Source organism: Macrobrachium nipponense, chromosome 6, assembly GCF_015104395.2.
Source record: "Macrobrachium nipponense isolate FS-2020 chromosome 6, ASM1510439v2, whole genome shotgun sequence".
NCBI classification, from domain to species: Eukaryota; Metazoa; Arthropoda; class Malacostraca; order Decapoda; family Palaemonidae; genus Macrobrachium; species Macrobrachium nipponense.
In genome coordinates this window covers 34514292-34537680 of record NC_061108.1, presented here as the reverse complement: position 1 = coordinate 34537680, position 23389 = coordinate 34514292, and the positions used below count along the sequence as shown (strand labels likewise).

Below are 23389 nucleotides of genomic sequence, written 5' to 3'. Positions count from 1 at the left end.
AGGCTCGCTCCGTATGAATAAGGACTTAAAGTAGGGGCATGCACTTAATAATACGTAGAATAGTTACGAGTGGGGGAATAGTCTCTGCCTCCGCCTAGGCTCACTTGTTATATGGGTAAAATAAACTCCGTCGGGCCCGGAGTTCTCCGTGTGGCCCGGAGTTAAGAATACTGAGTGAGCAAGGTCAAACTTCTGTTGAAGTAAGGGATAGGACAAGAGGTAGAACTAAAAAACCACCGGAGTAGCAAGCAAAAAGTCCTTAAATTAGAGTAACAGAAAAACCATCATATCAGTAAGTGCTCGTGTGATCTATCCTAGGTGGATAGGCACCCAGTGGTCCCCTCCCCCCTCTCTTGTTCTTGTTGTTCGGTAGCGGCGGAGTAATACCGCCGGACTGAACTGGGGGGGGGAAGGATAGGGAAGTACATGGGGTAGGGGAACCTTCCAACCTCTGCGGCCAGTTAAGGTCGGAGGAGGTAGGGGGAGAAGGTCCTGAGCCCCCGAGGCACGTGATGAGTGAGAGCACCAGTAGGGGGAACTCCCCACAAGCCCCGTCAGTCACCCCCTCTCGTGCAGACTCGGACGCTAGCTGAAACGAGTCAACACCCATTGGCGTGGGTGGCAATGTGTGAAGGGGGGGATGGAGGGGACGGGTGGAGGACCCCGTAACCGGGTGGCTCACCGCGATCGACCAGCGGCCTTCCCAGCCAGGTGATAAACACGAGGTGGGGAAGGTCCATCGGAACAACAAAGGTCGAATCTAATATAACTGATATATTAGGATTACTTATAATAAAATAAATCAATCAAAACATATAAATATAATGCGATATCTTAAAGCTAGGCTAACACAGGGGACACGAATAAACTAAACAATCAGAATAAAGGTATAGGCTAATCGCCGATCCGAAGAAAGGGGTATGTTAGCCTAATCTAACCTCTAGTTCAAGAGAAGGAGGGCAGGCTAATCACCAATCCGACGATTGGGGTATGTTAGCCTAACCTAACAGTAAGGACAGTGATAACAGGGTTAGGCTAATCGCCAGTCAGAAGCATGGTGTATGTTAGCCTAACCTAGTACCTACTAGTAAGATTGAACGGTATTCAGGAACTAGAGTAGGCAAGAGGGAACATAAGAATAATTAGTATGATATGACGCTCTAAACCATGACTGATAAAAACTCCTAACAAACGTAAGGCATAGCTAGGCCAAGGTCCGAAACGTGCGGTCGGAGCGTGCCCCGTGAAGGCCTAACTAACAAGCTAACTCCATAAAAGATATAGAAACTATGTATAAGTAACCATATCAATAGTACTGTGAAAAGGGAAATCCCTAACGGTATGGGAGACCGAAAGAGAGAACCTTTACCGCCATGCGGTCGAGGGGCAGACCAGGCCGATAAGGCTCCGAACATACAAAAAAACACGTAGATCATCATAAAATGAGATCAGTAACCCCAAACAGTACTTAACTTAGAAGCAGAAGCTGAAGACATCTTGAAAAAACCTCAGAAAAGCGATCGCACAGCACAAGAAAAAAGCAACGTGTGGCGGCGATGGCGGCTATCAAAGGAATGACGTCACAGGCGTCGGAGGCGCTCACGGTAGTAGTAGAGAGTACCGGGAGCTGTAGCACGGCTCCTCCGTAGTTGGGGGTTTTGTCCGACACTTCTATTAGAGGTGAGCGAGCCATTTATCTTGGCATTATATAGTTTCTTTTTTCTCTAGGATGAATAGCAATATTTATACCTAAGAAATAGTATCAAAGGAACCATTTCACAGGGCGACACAGGTTAAGCCCAGAAAAACATTCTACTTAAAAAAAAAGCACAAATCCCTTTGCAAGTTCCAACTCATACTGGACTTGGACCATCTGGATTAAGTTAAAATTATAATTTTTTAAGTTAAAATTATAATTTTTTAAAGATAATATTCAATATAATTATCATTTTATTCAATATAATTATCCTAGAAATGAAAGGAGGTACAGAAAATTAATATTATGCCAAGCTTTATTTGGTGGGCTTTTCTGGGCTCAGCCCATGTCGCTACGTGAAATGTCCCTTTAGCACATTTCTAAGGTAAATTATTGCTAACATACCAGAGAAAAAAGCTAATATGGAAATGCCAGAATATTCTGGCTCGCTCACCTTATTTAAAGGTGTCGGTATGGTTTCTGGGGCGAGTGAAACCACTACCAGGGGTCCTTTTGCCATTTAGATTCATCCTCCTTCAAAATCCCTCTACTAGAGAGGAGCTGACCTAAGGCCCACTCCCCGTTACCGTTACTGCTAGCGCCTCTGACGTCATTCCTTTTCGTTAGCATGATCCAGACCGCACGCATTTTTTCTTGCTCTGTGTTGTGCTCGCTCTGGATTTATTATCTTTCCTCATATAACGTCAAGACTCATCTGCATCCAAGTTAAGTACTGCTAATAATGTTTCACATCATTAAAGACGGCCAAGGGCCCGTTTAACCATTTTATTTCGGTTATTATAGATGGCGTCCCAGATGGCTTTGTTCCCGAGCTGCATTGTGCGGCTCGCTCCCGCGTGTTCCATTGTTTCGTGCTACATTCGGTCTTCTATACCTTTTGTGCTCGAATTATTTAGCAGCACATCATTATTATTCTACTGGTGATGTATTATTGACATATCATTGATATTATTTATGTAATTTTTCACACGGGGGTTGTTTAAGAGTTCGCTCTAAGCTCGTAGCCTACATCGCTTCCTTCAGCTCAGAGTTCATGCAGGCATGTTCTTTTAGTTGTCAGGTCTGAATGATAGGCTCCATAAAGGACTTAGGTCCTTTCTTTTTGGTCCTGAGCTACCCTGGTCACCGCTCTACGTTTCTACGTATCAGCATAGGCCAGCTGCTTTGAGTCGCTAAGGTCGCCCTCCCTTCTCGGTTGGTCCGATCCAGCTTCTCCAGGACTCTTCTTTCTCTTCTCCATCATATTTCTTCCTTCTCCCCCGTGTTTTGCTAGGATGTTATTGATATTCATGCTTTTTGAGACGGTTCGGGCTGGCCTAGGCCACCTTCGATCACATGGTCTTTCTCACCGCATGGCTCATCCCACGGCCGAGAAGGGTCCAGGCGACTGCTATGAGCCACCAAGCGTCGGTCCCCCATGCTTACTCCCCCCTCCAGGGGGGAGATACGCTCGTTCACGTTGTCCCTGGCAAACGATCCGAGCTCCCTCCCTTCCTCCCCCCACCACGCGGGGGATACGGGAGTTAGCTGGAGGACACTTGTCGCTGGCTCGGCTCAACACCGCTCTCCCCATAGAGTACCAAGGGGACCCCTGCCTGGCCGAGTCTCGGTTGGCCACCAGGCTCGGTTATGCTCGGCTCTCCTCGGTTCTCAGGCCGCGCTCCCCTACCCCGAGTCATCACCCTCCCCCGGCTCCGGCGGATCAGGGCTCCTGCATTGCCAGGTCCCAGGACCAGTGACTGTGGGCGAGCTCCAGCATCATTTCAATACCTCATGCATGTTTATGTTTATTCTTAACATCCATTATTTTAGTTTAAGTTGGCAGAGACCCCGCTCCCCATCCAGGTTTCACCACCTACTTATTCTAATTTTAAGTTTTTACGGCGGGGTTATACACCCCGCCACCCATTATTGGTCCCCTCCTGCTCCTCACCCGCCGTCCCAGTACTCCTCGCTCCGGCATATAGGATAGGTACTACTTCCGTCTCAGTGATCTTTTGTCCTCCGGCAACGCGGGAGACACACTGATTAAAGTTTTACCAACCCTATCGGATACTCACCACGTTACACGGCAGAAGAGCCGGTAGAGACTGATCCTTAGTATTATCTATTAACTCCGGTGCATTCCGGTGTTATGATATATCACATCACAGACTTAGTCCAGGATGTTAGTGTTGATACTCATGTATCATTTCACTTACAGGTCACCAACTGCATGGAGTCGGGCTGCAATGCCGTACTCCAAGACCCCTGTGGGCACGAGGTTTGCCGGACCCACGCTACCTGTGCGATCCGGTACAACGATTCGTTGGTTTGGCACCACAAGAGCTGCACGATCTGCTACGAGTTAGTGGATCAGGTCTCCTCCGGGGTAAGTAGGCCTCCGGATGCTAAACCTTGTCATCATTAATTCATTGACCAATATAATTCGTGATATACCAATCAGCATACTATATTTTAAGTTAATCGTAAGTAGCCTTAAGTATTAATTCTAACCCTCTCTTTCAGGGTGCCCAAGCGGTTAGGGACACCACTTTGACCACTTTGAAGGCCTGGGTTGGTGGCTTTGGACGGAATGTCACCAAGGGCCAACCCTACATTCTGTCCAAGGAGATGGCCACGCTCATCTTCCCCGATGGAAAGACCGCCTCCTATGTGGACCCGGAGGCGGCGGCTCGTCTGATCACCACCATCCAAGAGCAGGTCGCTCTAGCTTCGGAGGAACCAGTGAATCAGGAGATCCTGCAAGAAGTAGCAGCGCTTGACCTCAACCTCGAGCCCATGACGGTAGACGCCACAGGTAGGGATGTAAGTGAGGCAAGTTTAGTAGGGGCTCAAGGTCTTCCCTTGAGCCCATCTAGAGCTTCTTCCCCTACTTCTACTTCTTTTCAGGGATTCACCGGGGATGGGCAGTCGGTCAGACCGAAGTCCGCCCAGGTGATCCCTAAAGTCAAAGGTAAGCGTGACTTTAAATCGCTTCAAAAGACACTGTCCAAAAGGAGTCAGGTTCTAGCAGCGCCCAGAAATCTTCGGCTCACCATCCCGCAGTGGACAAGACTACAACAACTTCGTACTCGAAGGGTTCCAAGTCCAAGTCTTCTAGGGACAAGGCTCAGCTCTTCTCCGACCCTGAGCCTTCAACCTCTACAGGAACCCGTCCTAGGACTCCCAAAGAAAAGGTGGAACCTTCACCTTTCGACCCGGACACCTTCACTGCAAATATTTCGGCCAATATTATGCAGCATATGAGTAGTCTGGTCGGGAACTTAGTGCAAGATAAGTTCCAAGAGATGTTCACCCAGATCTCGTCTTCTTTGGAGGAGTCAGGCACTTTGGAGAGACTAGTCACTCAGGAGAACCTTATTGCAGGTCTCCGAGAAAATCTTGCGACAGGTCTTGCACAGCCCGGCATGGTAGCCCAAACCATGCCGGACTCACGTACTCTCCCTACCTTCACGGCAAGCAATCCCTGGAGGATTTCTTCCCACGCTCCCTTCGTAGACGGGATGCTGACGTTGGAGGGCTGTGGAACTCGAAGGCTTGAGGACTTCGAGTTCCTTCCGGCAGATCTGCAATCCCCCTTCATCGGCTATGCCCGTCTTACGGAAGCGGCGATGAGGAGAGAAGACAAGATCCCGAAGGAGACGGTCATCCTCTCCCAGGATCAAGCTCAACGTGAATGCAACAACACCAGGGTCCAAGCTTTTAAAAGCGCCTTCACGATTTTCACCGTGGACGCGGAAACGCCCATACAGTTCACTTCGAAGGTAGCAGAGCTCACTTTACAGGCCGCGATGAAAGATGAGCCAATGCCGCAGCTCCGGGAGACGGAACCTACATCCCTCCTGCTCCCCGGAACAGACGATCTATGGTTAGATCTCCTGGCCACCTTTTCGGTCGGGAAACTCAAACCGGACTGTGCCATCTCTCAGTTTAGCGAGAGACTACCCAGGCTTCCGGACAGCCTCATCCAAGCTGAATTCGACGCCCGAATGAGATTGTCCAGGTCCCTCAATACTCTAGTTATGACGGAGGTATCGGCTCTGATCAACGGAGAAGAGCCGCTATTCAAAATCATAGCAAAGTCACAATTGTATACAATGCAATGTGACTTATATGATTTCGTCATAGCTAGATGGAATTGTCGGAAACATGTCCTGGTGGAGGCCACCATCCGACATGAGCCCAATAAGCTCTTAGCTGCTTACATCTGGGGTGCTGATCTCTTTCCAGAGTCGGTAGTGAACTCAGTTCACTGCGAGACAACCAGACTCAATCAGAGTCTGAAGGTTCGCTGGGGATTGACCAGCAAGAGGAAGTCGGAATCGGCCGCATCAAATAAAAAATCCAAGAAGCCTAGGAAATTCCAGCCTTTCCAGGCTCCTCAGCAACAGACAGTGATGCAGGCGGTTCCGGTATCACAAGTACCGCAACCGTCCACCTCCAAGGCGCAGCCACATCAACAGTTTGTGCTGGTGTCGCAACCTCAGCACGCGCAGGCTTCGACCTCCAACTCTGTCTCCCTGGCTTTCAACCCAGTGTTTGAAAGCCAGTCCTTTCAGCCATTCAACAGGTTTGGCAGGGGTAGCAGAGCTAGAGGTGCCTTCCACCAGAGAGGCGGTGGAAGAGCATCTAGCCGAGGTTAGAACTTACGAGGAGGGCGCGGGACACGCTCTTCCCCGAGCCAGTGAAAATCCTCAGGTAGGAGGGAGACTGTTCCTCTTTCGCCACAGATGGAGGTTCAGCAAATGGGCCCAAAGTATTGTGTCCAAAGGTCTAGGCTGGAGCTGGATCAAAGGTCTTCCTCCATCCAAAACCTTCCATCAACAACCAACAGTGGAATGGATAGAGTACGCTCAAGAACTCCTTCAGAAAGGAGTAGTGTCAAGAGTCAAGCATTTAAAGTTTCAAGGTCGCTTGTTCAGCGTGCCAAAGAAAGGCTCAAACAAACGAAGAATAATTCTAGACTTGTCCCGTCTAAACTTATTCATTCGTTGCGACAAGTTCAGAATGCTGACCATCTTGCAGGTGCGGACCTTACTACCCTGTGGGGCCGTCACCACCTCTATAGATCTTACAGACTCATACTATCATGTTCCAGTAGCAAGACACTTTCGCCCGTTCCTAGGCTTCAGGCTAGGGAACCAAGCATTCTCCTTCAAGGTAATGCCTTTCAGGCTCAATGTAGCCCCCAGAATATTTACAAAACTGGCGGAGACAGTCGTTCAAGAACTCAGGTCTCAAGGAATAATGCTAGTAGCTTATCTGGACGATTGGCTCGTTTGGGCCACAAGCATCGAGGAATGCCACAAAGCAACGGTCAAAGTAATCCAGTTTCTGGAACACCTAGGGTTCCAGATAAACAAGACCAAGTCCCGGCTAACACCGGAGTCTCGCTTTCAGTGGTTAGGCATTCAATGGGACTTGAACTCCCACACTCTATCAATTCCGTCGTTGAAGAAAAGAGAAATAGCCAAGGCAACCAGACAATTTCTCAAATGCAAACAGACGTCCCGGAGGAACCAGGAAAGGATCCTAGGCTCTCTCCAATTTGCTTCGATAACAGACGTTCTGTTAAAAGCAAAACTGAAAGATATAAACCGCGTCTGGCGCTCAAGAGCAAACAACAGATCCCGAAACAAACTAGCCACTGTCCCGGCGATCTTACGCAAACGCCTCCACCCCTGGACGGAGGTCAAGAATTTGTCGAAGACAATTCCCCTTCAGTTCCCTCCGCCGGCACTAGTTATCCACACAGATGCGTCACTAACCGGCTGGGGAGGGTACTCTCAGTACAAGAAGGTACAAGGAACCTGGTCCCTTCCATTCCGCCAGCTTCATATCAATGTACTGGAAGCTATGGTAGTGTTCCTCACCCTGAAAAAGCTTCATCCAGCCAAGAAATCTCATATCAAACTGGTGCTGGACAGTGCGGTGGTAGTACACTGCATCAACAGGGGAGGCTCCAAGTCAAGCCATGTGAACCATGTCATGATAGCCATATTTTCATTGGCAGCCAAGAACAAATGGCACCTTGCCGCCACCCACCTAGCGGGAGTAAGGAACGTAATAGCGGATGCGCTATATCGTTCAGTCCCACTGGAATCAGAGTGGTCCCTGGACAAGCAGTCATTCAACTGGGTCTGTCAACAAGTCCCAGGGCTTCAGGTGGATCTCTTCGACACGGAGTCGAACCACAAACTCCCTTGTTACGTGGCTCCCAACCTGGACCCTCTGGCTTATGCCACGGACACCATGGCTACAGATTGGAATCAGTGGAAGATGATTTACATCTTTCCTCCAGTGAATCTTCTCTTGAAGGTTCTGAACAAACTCAGGACATTCAAGGGACATATTGCTCTAATAGCCCCCAATTGGCCCAAGAGCAATTGGTTCCCACTATTACTGGAATTGGGACTCCAACCTCAACGGATTCCCAATCCCAGGCTATCACAACTAGTACAAACGAAGACTGTGTACGCTTCCTCAGGGATTCAGAAAACCCTAACTTTATGGATTTCATTAAGTTTGCGGCAAAAAGGGGTGCCAACATTGACCCTCAAAATATCCTATTCTTAGAATCGGATAAACGGGAATCAACCCTACGTCAGTATGACTCAGCAGTTAAAAAACTAGCTATATTCCTGAGGAATTCTGAAACCCAAAAAATGACAACCAATCTGGCCATATCCTTTTTTAGGACACTGTTTGAAAAAGGTTTAGCAGCAAGTACTATTACTACTACTAAATCTGCACTCAACAAAATCTTCCAGTTTGGTTTCAAAATAGATCTAACAGACTCTTATTTTTCATCTATCCCCAGGGCCTGTGCTAGACTCAGGCCATCAGAGAGGCCTAAGTCTGTGTCATGGTTCTTAAATGATGTTCTCAAACTGGCCTCAGACACTGATAATGAATCATGTGACTTTTTACCCCTCCTGAGGAAAACATTATTCCATTTAAGTCAAGCTTCAGGAGCCAGGGTATCTGAACTGTCGGCTCTATCTAGAGACTCTGGTCATATAGAGTTTCTCCCTTCAGGAGAAGTATTACTTTCTCCAGATCATCAATTTCTAGCTAAAAATGAGGACCCACTAGATAGGTGGGCCCAGTGGAAAATTCTCCCACTTCCACAGGACCCATCCTTATGCCCAGTTACTGCCCTAAGAGCATACCTAAATAGGACGGCCCTCAGATCTTCAGGCCCTTTATTTATGAGGGAAAAAGGTGGCACTATCTCCTTAAAAGGAATTAGGCAACAAATATTATATTTCATTAAACAAGCCAACCCAGAGTCCTTCCCTCGTGTACATGACATTAGGGCAGTGGCTACCTCTGTTAACTACTTTCAGCATATGAATGTTGATGATCTGAAAAAGTATACAGGCTGGAAATCTCCGACAGTATTTAAATGCCATTACCTTAAGTCCTTAGAAGCGCTTAAATTTCCAGCAGTGGCAGCGGGAAACACAGTTTCTCCTGACACTGCTTAAGTAGTAGTAAGTAGTTTAAATCTAGATCTCTCCTTTCTACCTGCCTCACTGACATTCTTGCCGTGGCTCTGCCACCACGTAGCCTTTGTCGTACCTTGGAATGCCACATGTTGTACATAGTTGTGATGTTTCCTTGTATTTTAATTTTAGGATTAATCACACTTTGATTTAGTATTGTATTTTAATTTTAAGGTTAACTATATTTTACTGTATTTACTCTTAAGTTTTCAGTACCTTTGTTACCTAGTTCGTAACTTTATTCTTAGATTATACTAATTAACCTTAATTGTTTTTTATTTTTCCTACAATATTCTTTTGTACTCCATTGTTCCAAGCTTATGTGGCCATTTCTCTGGTACTGTTTCACGTAGTGACACGTGCTAACTCCAGGTATGACGTCAGAGGCGCTAGCAGTAACGGTAGCGGGGAGTGGGCCTTAGGTCGGCTCCTCTCTAGTAGAGGGATTTTGAAGGAGGATGAATCTAAATGGCAAAGGACCCCTGGTAGTGGTTTTACTCGCCCCAGAAACCATACCGACACCTTTAAATAAGGTGAGCGAGCCAGAATATTCTGGCATTTCCATATTAGCTTTTTTCTCTGGTATGTTAGCAATAATTTACCTTAGAAATGTGTGCTAAAGGGACATTTCACTGGGCGACACGGGCCCTTGGCCAGAAATAGATTTTTCCTTCGTCAAAATCCCTTTGTTAATATATACATTTTAGGAAGTCTAGAAGGATTTTAAATTCCTATACTGATTACAAAAGTATCGGCTGGTATCGGCCAGAAATTCAGCGATGCCGATTCCACAAAACTAACCAATACCACCAATACCGATACTTGTTAACATCCCTATTAGTAATGGTACAAAAATTAGATCGACACCCTCATGCACGTCATATGGGGATCTGTATTGGTAGCAGCCAAAAACCTGAAGCACAGAAAACCCCGAATGCCTGGACACAAGTGGTGACAAGGGCTTGAAGAATTGGAGGGCTCCATGATAACAACAAAGCACACACATAAACATACTGAAACAAAGAAATCACAAACAAACAAAGCAACCATCTTGGGAGGAGAGCATAATCGACTACTCTCCAAGGCAGTCAAAGAAAGACTGACGCGTCACGAGGTTCTTGCCTGGTCAGTGACCAGCTACCACCTCGTATACGCATGAGTTGCCAGATGCCACAGATTCCTTGCTTTACAATCTATGATTGTTTTTAACCGGATTTCAGCTGGCATAAGAAGATTATCCTATTGTTAAGACCAAGGGTTTGTTCCGCGTATGAACAAGTGGGCCTTACACAGCTCAAGGGAGATGAAATAAAAAATGCTTCACATTGACCCTCCTGGCCAATTTGCATTGCTATCTAATTTTACTTTGCATCTCTTCCCTTTAGTTTCATCTTGCTTAGCTGTCCAACTTCACACAAGCTTATTCTAATTTCAACCTCTCATTCACAAATACACCCATTTGGTAGGCCTTTAAGTGTTTAGAAATGTAATTCTGTAGTTTTATTCAACATTCTAGAGACTAAAATAAAGTTGCTTCTAAACAGAAACCTGCAATTCCATAAACTCCAGAGACTTACCCCTGAAATACATCCAAAGCCATGAGTTATAATAGACGATATGAGACGCTTTAACCCATCCTTTTCTGGATTCTTTATGTCTGTTAGTGGAACCTTTCAAATAGAAAGAACATTCAAACAGAAGTCTTGATGGGTATTCTTGCAGAATATTTAAAATAAAACACATGATATGCTTATTCAACCTTGAAATGAAATCAAAGGGAAAATTATATAACTTTGTTAGACATAATAGGTATCAATAATAATGTAAAACCCAATACCAATCAAGTGCTCTTACATGTATGGAATACATTAAAATTAGAACCAATGATCATATGAATATACATATCTATATAATTCACAATTCTATTATTAAAACAAATACTTTTCATACACTTATGCTAATGAATTAACAGCTATATAAACCTTACCAAATGAGCAGCAAAACTGATGTATTTTACCAGAATAAATTAATAAGAATCTGCAAATATTAACTTTTTATTTTACTAAATAAAATTAATAATCTCACTAGTAATCTACTTATTAGTTTATACTTCACTGCATACCAATGTGTTTGTGCAAAACCAAAAATACATACCGGTAATAGTATTTGTTCTACTTACTGTAGTCTGATTTTCTTTTGGAAATGTGTTAGCATTCCACAGGCGGCGAGACTTTTTATGAGAAGTTTGTCGACCTTCATAGGTGTTTTGCCATAAGAATTTATATTCATACTCAGACTTGTGTCCATCAGGCCCTGGAATGAAAGTAGAAAGAAAGAGCTATATTTAAAGTTTGGTTTACACATACAGCTTTAAAGTAAAATACACTCCTCTTTCCTATCAGGTAAGATGCTTAATCACAAGTAGGCATGATATAAACCAGGGCTCTCCAAACTATGGCCCGCGGGCCACATCCGGCCCGCCACATAATTTCATCCGGCCCACCAAACAAATCCCTGTGTGGTGGCCAACCATCGCCAGTTCCGTGATTTCTTGAAAGAAATTGATGCTGAGTTTGTTGACTTGCCTTATTATACAGCAGTTAGATGGCTTAGTTGTGGAAAGGTTTTGCTGCATTTCTTTTGAGCTCAGATTAGAAATTGATTTATTTCTCTCAGAGAAAAATAAACTTCAGCCATTATTATCAGAATGTGAATGGATTTGGAAATTGGCATTTTTTTTTGCAGATATGACAGGTCATATGAATCAATTGAATCTGAAGCTGCATGGCAAAACAAATTTGATCAGTGACTACATTGTTCATGTCAAGGCATTCAGAACAAAACTTGCGCTACTTGAAGGCCAGGTGAAAGTTAAGAATTTTGTTCATTTTCCATGTTTTGAAAAATGTCATGCAGAAAGTAAAGTTGAATTTCCTTCTTCATTTGCAAATGAAATAATTTCAGATTTGAAAAAACAGGCTCTTTCATAATCCATTTGACTGCAACGCTGAAAATCTTCCAACTCAATTTCAAATGGAAATTATTGATCTTCAGGAAGATGACAGACTGAAAGATAAGTATAGAGAAGGAAATCTGATTGAGTTTTATAAATGCCTGCAGCCAGATCAGTTTCCAAATTTGATAAAGTTTGCTTGTAGTTTTGTGTCCATTTTTGGTGCAACATACTTGTGTGAACAAACATTTTCCAAAATGAAGTATGTGAAATATAACTATCGAGCAAAATTTGTTCTGATGATCATTTGAAATCAATTCTTACAATTGGCTCCATCTAATCTGGAACCTGATTTCAATGAAATTTTGAAGTCAAAACGTCAGTATCATTCGTCACACTAATTTGGTTGCATAAAACTAAAGGCAGGAATCTATTTAGTTTACCCTGATTTTTTCCAACAAGATATGTTTTAATTTTTCCATGTTTATACTCTAATATTAGAGGAAAATGTTATTGTCATGATACAATAAAGTTTTATGCATACTTACCTGGCAGATATATACTTAGCTATAGACTCCGTCGTCCCCGATAGAAATTCGAATTTCGCGGCACACTCTACAGGTAGGTCAGGTGATCTACCGCCCTGCCGCTGGTGGCGGGAATAGGAATCATTCCCGTTTTCTAAGACAGATTTTCTCTTCCACCTGTCTCCTGAGGGGAGGTCGGGTGAGGGCCATAAACCACGTATATATATGCCCAGGTAAGTATGCATAAAACTTTATTGTATCATGACAATAACATTTTTATGCATTCAACTTACCTGTCAGATATATACTTAGCTGATTGGCACCTTTGGCGGAGGGTAAGAGACAGCTAATCTACTGAAATAGACAGGAAACAACATATGTTGTAGGTAATAAAATTAAAAAACCTTGATTCCTACCTGTGTTAGCGAAAGACTTCATGCTACTGCCTAGGACCCCGTATCGCTTCAAGAGCCTCAGCGAGGTAGTGACCTCATGCTAAGAGTTCTTGATGGTCTGTTACAGGGGTCTTACCCACTTACGCTTCAGAACCTTAGGATCTTTGTCAATGGGGTCCTATCCACTTACATGACAAAACACCTTGCCTATTGGCATGATCATAGAGCACGACACTAATCCCGATCACCTGATCCTCATTGGGGTTAGTACTACGATTGAAAGGAGTCATCCCCGAACATCCTTTCAAGCAAACCCACAACTCAACAACAATATCAAAACAATAATTATTAAAATTATTAAAAACAAATTGTAAGGATCAGCGTCTGCTCCATTTCCCAGCATAGTATCCGCTGATACATAAGGTCCAAGAGCGAAACATTTATCGTATGTTATTCTAACATCCTTTTAAATAGTGGGATGCAAATACTGAATTGCACCTCCAATAAGTTGCTGCTAAAATGTTTCTCATGGACATATTCTTCGTAAAAGAAAGGGAAGTTGCCACAGCCCGGACTTCGTGAGCTTTCACTCTCAGCAGCTTTAAAGAAGTTCTCTTGGCAATTCCTATGAGCTTCGGTAATTACATTTCTGACAAAGAATGCCAGTGCGTTCTTTGACATCGGTCCTCTTGGGGTTTCTTACCGAACACCAAAGACCTTGTCGACATCCCTGAAGCTGTGTCTTCTTTTCTAAATAAAATTTTAAGGTCCTGACTGGGGCAAAGGGACCGATCCAACTCTCTTCCTACCAGAGAAGAGAGTCCCTTGACTTGTGAAAAACTTCTAGGCCAGGTTAGAAAGGGTTTCTCATTCTTTGCTAGGGAAAGATCCTGGAAAGAAATGACAGCCGAGTCTTTTCTAAATCCCACCCGAGAGTCCAAAGCATGCAATTCACTGATCCTCTTAGCAGTTGCTAGAGCCAACAGGAAATATGGCATTTGCTAGTAAGATCTCTGAATGAGATTTTATCTATAGGTTCGAACCTGTCCGACATCAAGAACGTTTTAGGACAACGTCCAGGTTCCAACTCGGGGGAATCGACGATCTCAATTTCTTAGTCTCGAAAGACCTGATGAGATCATGAAGATCCTTATTATTCTCGAGATTCAGCCCTCTGTTTCTAAAAACAGCTGAGAGCATGCTCCTATATCCCTTGATAGTTGATACGGCCAATTTGGATTCTTCTCTCAAGAAGAGGAGAAAATCCGCGATTTCGGTTACAGAGGTATTGGAAGAGGACAGCTTCTTCGACCTACACCATCGACGGGAAAACTTCCCACTTCGATTGGTAGACCCGCAGGGTATGAGGCTCTGCGGGCTCTAGCAATTGAAGTTGCCACTTTCTTTGAAAAGCCTCTCGCTCTGACCAGTCTTTCGATAGTCGAAAGGCAGTCAGGGAGAGACTTTGGATGTTTTTTGTGGAAACCTCTTGAAGTGGGGTTGTCTGAGCAGATCTGTTCCTGTCTGGTAGAGATCTGGGGAAGTCCACCGTCCATTGCCAGTACCTCTGTTGAACCAGATTCGGGAAGCCAAAAGGGAGCAATTAGAGTCATTCTCATTCCTTCCGATGCCACAAATTTCCTTACTACTTCCCCCAGCAATTTGAATGGGGGAAAGGCGTATGCATCTATGCCTGACCAATCCATGAGGAAGGCATCAATCGCTGTGGCTCTGGGATCTTCTTCTAGCGAGCAGAAGTTGTCTATTTTCCTGGAGAGGAACGTGGCAAACAGGTCGATCTGGGGTCTCCCCCAGAGTGACCATATTTTCTGCAGACTCCTGAGTGGGAGCATCCACTCTGTCGGGAGAACCTGGTTTCTTGCTGCTCAAACCTGTCTGCCCTTAGGTTTTTTACTCCTTGGACAAACCTTGTACCGGCTAGAATAAATGCCCCGTTTCCCTCTGTCGCCAAGGTTTAATAGAGCTCTCGCTATTTCGTTCAGAGAGAAAGAGTGAGTGCCCCCTTGATTCCGGATGTAAGCCAGAGCTATGGTGTTGTCGGAATTGACTTGAACTACACCACCCCTCTGACTTCCGCTTCGAAGTATTCCAGGGCTAGATGAATTGCCAGGAGTTTCCTTCGCATTGATGTGCAGAGTAGTTTTGTTGTCTGGTCCAAATACCTGCTACTTCCTTTGGACCCAGTGTTGCTCCCCAACCTGTTTCCGAGGCATCGGAAAACAACACTCGGTGAGGGTTCCGAATCAAGAGGGACACCCCTTTGTTCCTTGTTAATGGGGTTAACCACCACTTTAGGTCGGATTTTATCCCCTGTTGGATGGGAAAAACGTCTGACAAGTCTCCTGTCTTTTGACTCCACATCCTCTTTAGATAAAATTGCAGAGGTCTGAGATTTAATCTTCCCAGGGAAATGGAAAACTGCTTCTAACGAGGGAAAAGGGTGCCCAGCAGACTGAGCCATTTCCTTCGCCGAGGTCCGTTCTTTCCCTAAGAAGTTCGAGATCTTTTCTAAGCCTCGAGTAATTCTGTCTTGAGATGGAAACGCCCGAAAACCCCGAGAATCCATCTGTATCCCCAGATAGACTATGTTCTGTCTGGGGATCAATTGTGATTTCTCGAGGTTCACGAGCAGTCCCAGAGATTTTGTCAAGTTCAAAGTCTTCTCCAAGTCCTTCAAGCACTGAATTTCCGATTTGCTCTTATTAGCCAATCGTCCAGATAAAGGATATATTTATCCCCTCTAGATGTAGCCATCTCGCAACATTCATCATTAGCCTCGTGAACACTTTGAGGGGCCGTTGAAAGGCCGAAGCATAGGGCTCTGAATTGGTATACGTTTCCCCTGCATCATGAATCGGAGATATTTCTCGATGATGGATGCAGGGGGACATGAAAGTATGCATCTTGTAGATCTAAGGAGACCATCCAATCTCCTGGACGAAGAGCCGCAAGAACCGATTTTGATGTTTCCATAGAGAATTTGTGTTCTCACAAATCGGTTCAATGCGCTCACATCCAGGACCGGTCTCCACCCTCCCGAGGATTTCGGAACCAGAAAAAAGACGGTTGTAGAATCCTCGGGAATGCGGATCCCGAACCACTTCGATGGCCTCCTTTTGCAACATCTGTTCTACCAGTTGCAATAATGCTTCTTTCTTGGCAGGGTCCCTGTATTGGGCTGACAGTTCCCTCGGGTTCGTAGTCAAGGGAGGTCTGTCTCCGAAAGGGGATCATATATCCCTTTGTTACCACGGAAAGGGACCAAATTTCTGCCTGTCTCCGAGCCCATTCTTCGGAAAATTTCCGAAGTCTGGCTCCTACCGGTGCTTGAAGGACTGTTGTCTCATTCGCTCTCTTGACAGGTCTGAAGGAAGACCTACCTCTCTTCTGCACTCCTCTCTTCTTAAAAGAGGGTCTGGCCGAGGTACTCCCTCGAAAGGGCTGTTGAGGAGCCCGAGTCTCTCTCTTAATAGGACCCGAAGTCCTCGATTTCTTTGCAGATTGGGCCAAGAGATCTTGTGTGGCCTTTTCTGTCAAAGAATGAGAAATATCTTTTTGACTAGATTTGAAGGAAACAATGGTCCGACAGAGGAGCATACAGAGAGATGACCTCTGAGTAGGAGTAACTGCTTTCGTCAGAAAAGAGCTAAATAAGACTCTCTTCTTCAGAATACCAGTTCCAAACAGAGAGGCCACCTCTCCTGATCCATCCTGAACTGCCTTGTGCCATACAGGAAAGGACACTATGAAGGACTTCTGGACTAAGAGATTCCTTCTCTTGTGTCTTTTTGGCCAACACCCCAAGGGACCAGTCTAAGAAGTTAAAAACTTCTAAGACATTAAACAATCCCTTGAGGAGATGGTCCATCTCAGAAGTCCCCCATGTGATCTTTGCTGATGACAAGGCTTGTCTCCTAGACGAATCCACCAGATTCGAAAATCTGCTTCGGCAGTGGAAGGGAGAGCTAGATCCCCTGGTTTGCCCGTCCTCGTACCAAATTCCCTTCTTTCCTGATAGTCTGGAAGGAGGGCAGGTAAAGACTGTCTTCCCCGCCTTCTCCTTGGATTCCAACCAATTTCCTACGAATCGGAGAGCTTGTTCATGGAAATGGTTGGCTTCATTTTTATAAAAGATGATTGTTTGCGGGACCTTCGTGCTTGTAAAATAAGGACCTTGGAGAAGGAGGAGCAGTCGCTTAAAGAGTCCCCAAACTCTTGAAGTAAGAGGGCTGCCAGCGTCTTGTAATCTGACAAACCCGGAGCCGAGTGATCTTCAGAGTCCGAAATCTCTTCCAAATCCCATTCCGAAGAGGATTGTTTATTTCCAGCAGGAGACTGGCCTCTTGCAACATCCACCCCACTCTCGCAAGAACGACGACCGCCTGTGCGATAACTTGCATCCCTACGAGAGATAGGTTGATCCTGCAAAACGACCTTATCCTTCTCCTCGGCAAGAGCGATGGCCGCTTGTGCGACACCTTTCTCTCCTGTCAGACGAAGGATGTCCTCTCCTATCGCTTTCTCCGGAACCACCTATGTCCTGACAAGGAATACGGCCGCTTGTGCGACAACTATAGTCCTTGTCAGGTAAAGGTTTATCCTTCCGAAAGCCAAACAAATCTTCCTGGCTTAATTGTCTTTTGGAAGAAGTCCGTCTCTTATTTGTCACTTGTGGCTCATTGCGCCGGGTTGGCGCTCGTGATTCCTTGCGCCAAGCTGGCGCTTCTGGCGCATTTCGGCAGAATGGCGCTTCTGGCGCATCTGGCGCATTTCGGCAGGGTGGGGCTTCTGGCGCATTTCGCCAGGCTGGCGCTTCTGGCGCATATGGCGCATCTGGCGCTTCTGGCTCTTCTGACTCGTATGGAGTCTCAAACGCATCTGGCGCATTGCGCCAGGTTGGCGTTTTTGGCGCATTCTTATTACTCCTCTGAGTATCTGAGTATAAGCCGAAACTTCCGTTTCTTCTTTCCTTCCCTTCGTCTTCTTTATAGGAAGGAAAGAGTCCTTTCTCCTGGGAGTTTCCTTAGTAAAAACTCCTACTAAGGCTGAAAGTTGCTCCTGCACATTTAGGATAATTTTCGCAGCCGCATTCTCTTTTTCCTTCCCTGATTCAGGTGAGGGATGTCTAGAAGCGGAAGGAAACTCCGATTTCCGTTTAGGAACCAATCTCCTTTTCTTCTTCTCACAAGGTGATAGATCGGAGAAAAGTTCAGGGCTTGAATCCAAAGTTGGAGCCTTCCAACTTCTCTTTAAGGGGCATGACAGTTCATCAGAACTCCATCCCCTTACATTCGGTGAAGAATCTGACGAAGAAAAAACACACTTCTTTAGGATTGCTTTTTTCGATAGCGATCCTTGGCAGTTCGGGTCGTCACAGAATCTGCCGAGGGGACGCCTGATCGGTGGGGATTCTCCGTAACCTCCGTACAGCTTTCGACATTCCTTCTCCTCTGGGCCTGTGAGCTTGGAAGAGGTCTAGGCCTGGGAGCGAGACAGAGCCGATCAGACGCACCCTCCACTGCACTAGGGACACTTAATTCACTATCACTGTGCTTACCTTTCAACGTCAGCATTTGACGTTCCATCCTTTGTAGCGCAGCTTTAAGATCTGCAATTTCCGTTGCCGGATTTGCAGTCTTAGTACTAGAGGAAGAAGATAGAGGTTTATTGGGTTAAGAGTGTTAATTTAATAGGCTCGTTAGAGCGAGGACCTACTTACACTTCTGGAGGAAGCCTTCCTAGCCCTATCCTATCTAATTTTTCCTTAAATATGAATTTAAACTTCCATTCTTCCTCATTCATATTTACACATTCATCACAGGTGTTAGAAATTGAACATTCATTCCTTCTACACCCTTACAAAACTGTGTGAGGGGTCTACCGAAGCTTTCGGTAGCATCACCATGCATCCCTCATTTACACACTGTCTTCTAACCGCCTAAAGCTAGAATCCGACATCATGAGAAATATCCAAAAACCAAGTCCAAAAAAAGTCCACGAAAGAGTATGCCAAACCAAAGATCCAATACGCACCCCCCCCCCCCCCCAAAATAACTGGCCTTAGAAGATCAATAGCGATGAAAAAAACACGAAAATCAAATCAGGAGTAACAACAACAATGTTGCTGTCACTATCCGATAGATGAAAATCTGTCTTAGAAAACGGGAATGATTCCTATTCCCGCCACCAGCGGCGGGGCGGTAGATCACCTGACCTACCTGTAGAGTGTGCCGCGAAATTTGAATATTAATAAACATTACCTTAAAATAATTTATCTAGCCCTAAATCCCCAAAAACCGCACCAAAATTTACCACATTGGCAACCCTGTTACTTCCTATTCTGTCCGCCAGTTGGCAACACTGTCGTTGACAGATACGAAAACCTTCCCTCAAATCAGTTGTTAACGAGCGCCCGTGTTGTTTACATCACGGCCGCTCTTTATAAATTTCCTTAAACGTTTTTGTGTGCCATTTAAAGCTTTCATTATTTGTTAAATGAGACTTTATATGAATTACCACTCACTCATTACATCACGAAATAGTGAATTAACTTTGATTTCTGTTGTGGTTCTTATCTTAAATTACGAACTTTTGCGCGACCTGGAACTACTGACCTGTCCAATTCTACAATGGATTACCAAGAAATTACGATGCTTCCTTCTGCCAGCAACATCAGGAACTGCCCGGTTTGTGGGACAAGGATGAGTAGCAGGGAGTATGAACCCCATGACATTTGTAGCTCTTGTCGTGGACAGGTTTGTGACTTGACTTCTCGTTGTGACCTAGGACTAGCCACTGGTTCGCTTGTCCTGACGACTCCTGCTTCTTCCACTGTCCTGGACAGGGAATTAGTCGATGGATCGTCTGCTGTCATCTGGTGACATCGCTCACCATCTACTTTTTGTCTCACCTTGTCTCAGAGTCAGACACTCGTGTGAGATCAGGCGACATTTAGTAGCCCTGAGTTTCTTGTTGACGAAGTCGGTTGCGTTGATACACCCCCGATGATCGTGTAACATGAGACCAGGTTGGACTGTCAGGCCATTCGTCCTTCGGGCTTAATTGCCTTTTTGCTCCGCGCTCCTTTCTCTTGGCACCAGAAAGCTCGAGTTAGGAGTTGCTCATGAGCCGATTCGTTGCTGGCGACGTTGGGTTGCGTTGATACACCCCCAAGGTTTGCTTAGCTTTGAATCGCCCAGACAGTCCAGACACTCATCCTTTAGGGAAAGAATAGTGCTTGATAGTCTTCAGGGTGCAGCCCTGCTGTCCGCAATTCGTCTGACTGGTCACCTGGTCGGTCACCTGACTTTAGTACAGACGGACTGACTATGCACTTACTCCTTGTCCTGTGCTACCGCAGTTTGGTGGCATTATGGTAGGAGACTTTGTTAGTATCTTTGACCTTGGGTTGAGTTTTGACTGCCTATGATATATATTTCTTTGTTTGTTTTTTTCTCCCTATTAGTCCGAAGGGGAAATTGTATTCAGATTCCCTCCTCCTTTTCAATGTGGTTAATCGGGCTAGATAAATTATATTAAGGTAATGTTTATTAATATGGAATTTTTATTCTAAAATTAATATTAATAATACTTACCTGTATAATTTATCTAGTCCCACCCATCCTACCCCACAATCTGCCTATCACAACTGATTTGAGGGAAGGTTTTTGTATCTGTCAACGACAGTGTTGCCAACTGGCGGACAGAATAGGAGGTAACAGGGTTGCCAATGTGGTAAATTTTGGTGCGGTTTTTGGGGATTTAGGGCTAGATAAATTATACAGGTAAGTATTATTAATATTAATTTTAGAATAAAAATTCCATTTCTATCGGGGACGACGGAGTCTATAGCTAAGTATATATCTGACAGGTAAGTTGAATGCATAAAATTAAATTACTGGCACTGATTTGTTTTTCTGGGCTCAGCTCGTGTCGCTGCGCGAAATATCCTTTAATCCATTATTTCTAAGGTAAATGTACTAACACATACCAGAGAATAAATAAAATAAAGAAAAGGTCAGTACAACTGACTCGCTCACCCTCCAAGAGGGTGTCAGTATGAACACTATGGCGAGTGAGACCACTACCACGAACCGCTTGCCAATAGAAATCTCCCACTACAAAATCCCCACAAGAGGGGAGCCGACCCACAGAGTGGCAGCAACTACTACTACTCCATCCCATGCTGCCGACCGCTGCGCCTCTGGTGGCCATCCTTTTCAGTTAGCGCACATCGTATACACGTGCCCTTTTTTGCTCTGTGTTTTGTTTGCCCTTTTTTTATTGGATTTATTCATCATGGAGAGTACAGCCATTGCAGCAGCTAAGTTAAGTAATCAGTGTTTATTGCTATTTGGTTTTTTCCGGCCTTGAGTCAGTATTTGCCGTTTTTTAGGTATAAATACGAGCTCTAGGTCGGAAGCATGGCAGCATGGTTCTGCCTCGTGGCGGGTTCGTTCTTGGTCTTCCATACCCAGAACCTTCCCTTACTTTATTACGCTCTGTTATTAGTTATCCTATTTATATTAAGGGTACAGCCTACGGGGTTTATGTCATGCATGCATGTCTTTTTCACCTTGCGTAGGCATCTTCCATCCAGACCCTAGCCACAGCTCTTTGTATCGGCCCCGGCTAGCTTTGAGTGGTAGACTTTCTTTCGGGTTAGTCGTACACTCTGGATTTTTTCTCCTACTGTTTTATTTTCTTTCTTTACGTTTAGTGATTTTGTTTAATTATGTATTATGTTTTACGTTAGTGTACGGCGTCTGGCTTCACCTAGCCTAGGTTATGTCCTTTTGGTCCCATGTGCTTCCGCTCTTCAGTTCGGTTGCTTCTCTATAGCATCTCTCTGATCAGTCAGTTGTGTATCCTAGGCTTTATTGTTTCATGGTACGTATATCTTGTTACCGCTCCGTGGTCACTACGTGATCACGGAGCAGCCAGACGCCTGTCCAGTCATCTTTCCCTCCTCCCGCTCTTCCATAGGGCCGGGGGGAGGGTTGGTCTGCCCACGCTCGCTCCACTTACCCGAGCCTCGCCTCCCTCTCCCCCTAGGCGGAGGGAGTAGGGGGACGGGACAGACCCAGACTGGTTTCGACCTCTCCAGCTTCTCGGTACGCTCGGATGACTAAGGGGGGGGGGACTGGCCTTTTCCCCCCTCCGTCGTTACTCCGTCGCTCCGTTGCTAGCTCGAGTCTGTTTGCCCTCTCGCCCTTTCCCACCTTACTGGGGCTCTTTATCTACCGGAGCTCCGGCATCCACGTGGAAAGGTGCTAGTTCACCCTGACGGGCGAACTGCGGCATACAGTTGGTCTCTGCTAACCACTCCGTCGCGCTGATATCGCGACACGCTCCGCCACGCACCGGATTTAGTCCGGTACGTCCCATTTTTATAGGTTTAAGATTAGTATTTAATTTAAACTATATTAAGTTTAATTTAAGCTACATTAAACCTCCCCCTCCTTTGCCTGCTCACACCGGATCTCTCCGTGGTTATAGCCTATTCAGGCGGTAAGGGAGGGGTTATGCCCGAAATTTTTTCGCGCTCCGGCATGCAGCGGAGTTCTTTTAACCTTTAGCCTGTAAGTGATACCTTTTACGATGCTCATGTGTCTTTTCACTTACAGACCACCAACTGTGAGCATCCGGGATGCAATGCACCACTCCAGGACCCCTGTGGGCATGAAGTCTGCCGGTCCCATGCTCCATGCGCGACTCCGCACGGGAACCTCCAAGTCTGGTTTCACGAGACCTGCACCATTTGCTATGATCTGGTGAGCCAGCTCTTAGACGGGGTAAGTATTTCCAACTCCGTTAGCCAATCCCTACAAGATTATAGTTCTTAAGTTTAATTTTTAATCTTTCTTAAACTTAAGCTAATTTTACATGGGATTTCGCATCCCCTATAATTTTAAGTTAACCTTTTACTTAAGTTTTAGTTTTAAGTTTAATCTTAAAAACTAACAAATACCCTCTCTTCCAGGCTCCGGCTGTGAGGGACACCGCACTGGCAAACCCTGCAGGCCTGGGTCGGTGGTTTTGGGAAGAACGCCGCCAAGGGTATGCCCTACATTCTTGAGAAGAGGTTGGCGGTCCTGATCTTCCCGGCGGCAAGTCAACGGGCTACGTCGACCCAGCAGAGGCGGCCCCCGACTATTGCGCTAATCCAGCAGCAGCTCGCCGCTTCGTTGACTGATCCAGGCCAGGACATCTCGTCGGAAGTCGCGACGTTGGACTTAAACATTGAACCGATGGTAGGTGTTGAC

The 23389-nt window shown here is 45.5% G+C and overlaps 1 protein-coding gene across 2 annotated transcripts in view; it reads right to left on the bottom strand.

Annotated features, from left to right (window-relative positions):
* LOC135216174 (trimethyllysine dioxygenase, mitochondrial-like) overlaps positions 1 to 23389 on the bottom strand; it is a 189199-nt gene that overhangs the window by 105993 nt on the left and 59817 nt on the right. The window contains exons 5-6 of one of the 2 annotated variants that reach the window (XM_064251301.1): positions 11408 to 11541; positions 10806 to 10898 (exon numbers count right to left, since the gene is read on the bottom strand). In XM_064251301.1, the coding sequence (XP_064107371.1) occupies positions 10806 to 10898; positions 11408 to 11541 (227 nt within the window). The remainder of the gene's footprint in view (positions 1 to 10805; positions 10899 to 11407; positions 11542 to 23389) is intronic. The other variant, XM_064251302.1, reaches the window with a different exon arrangement.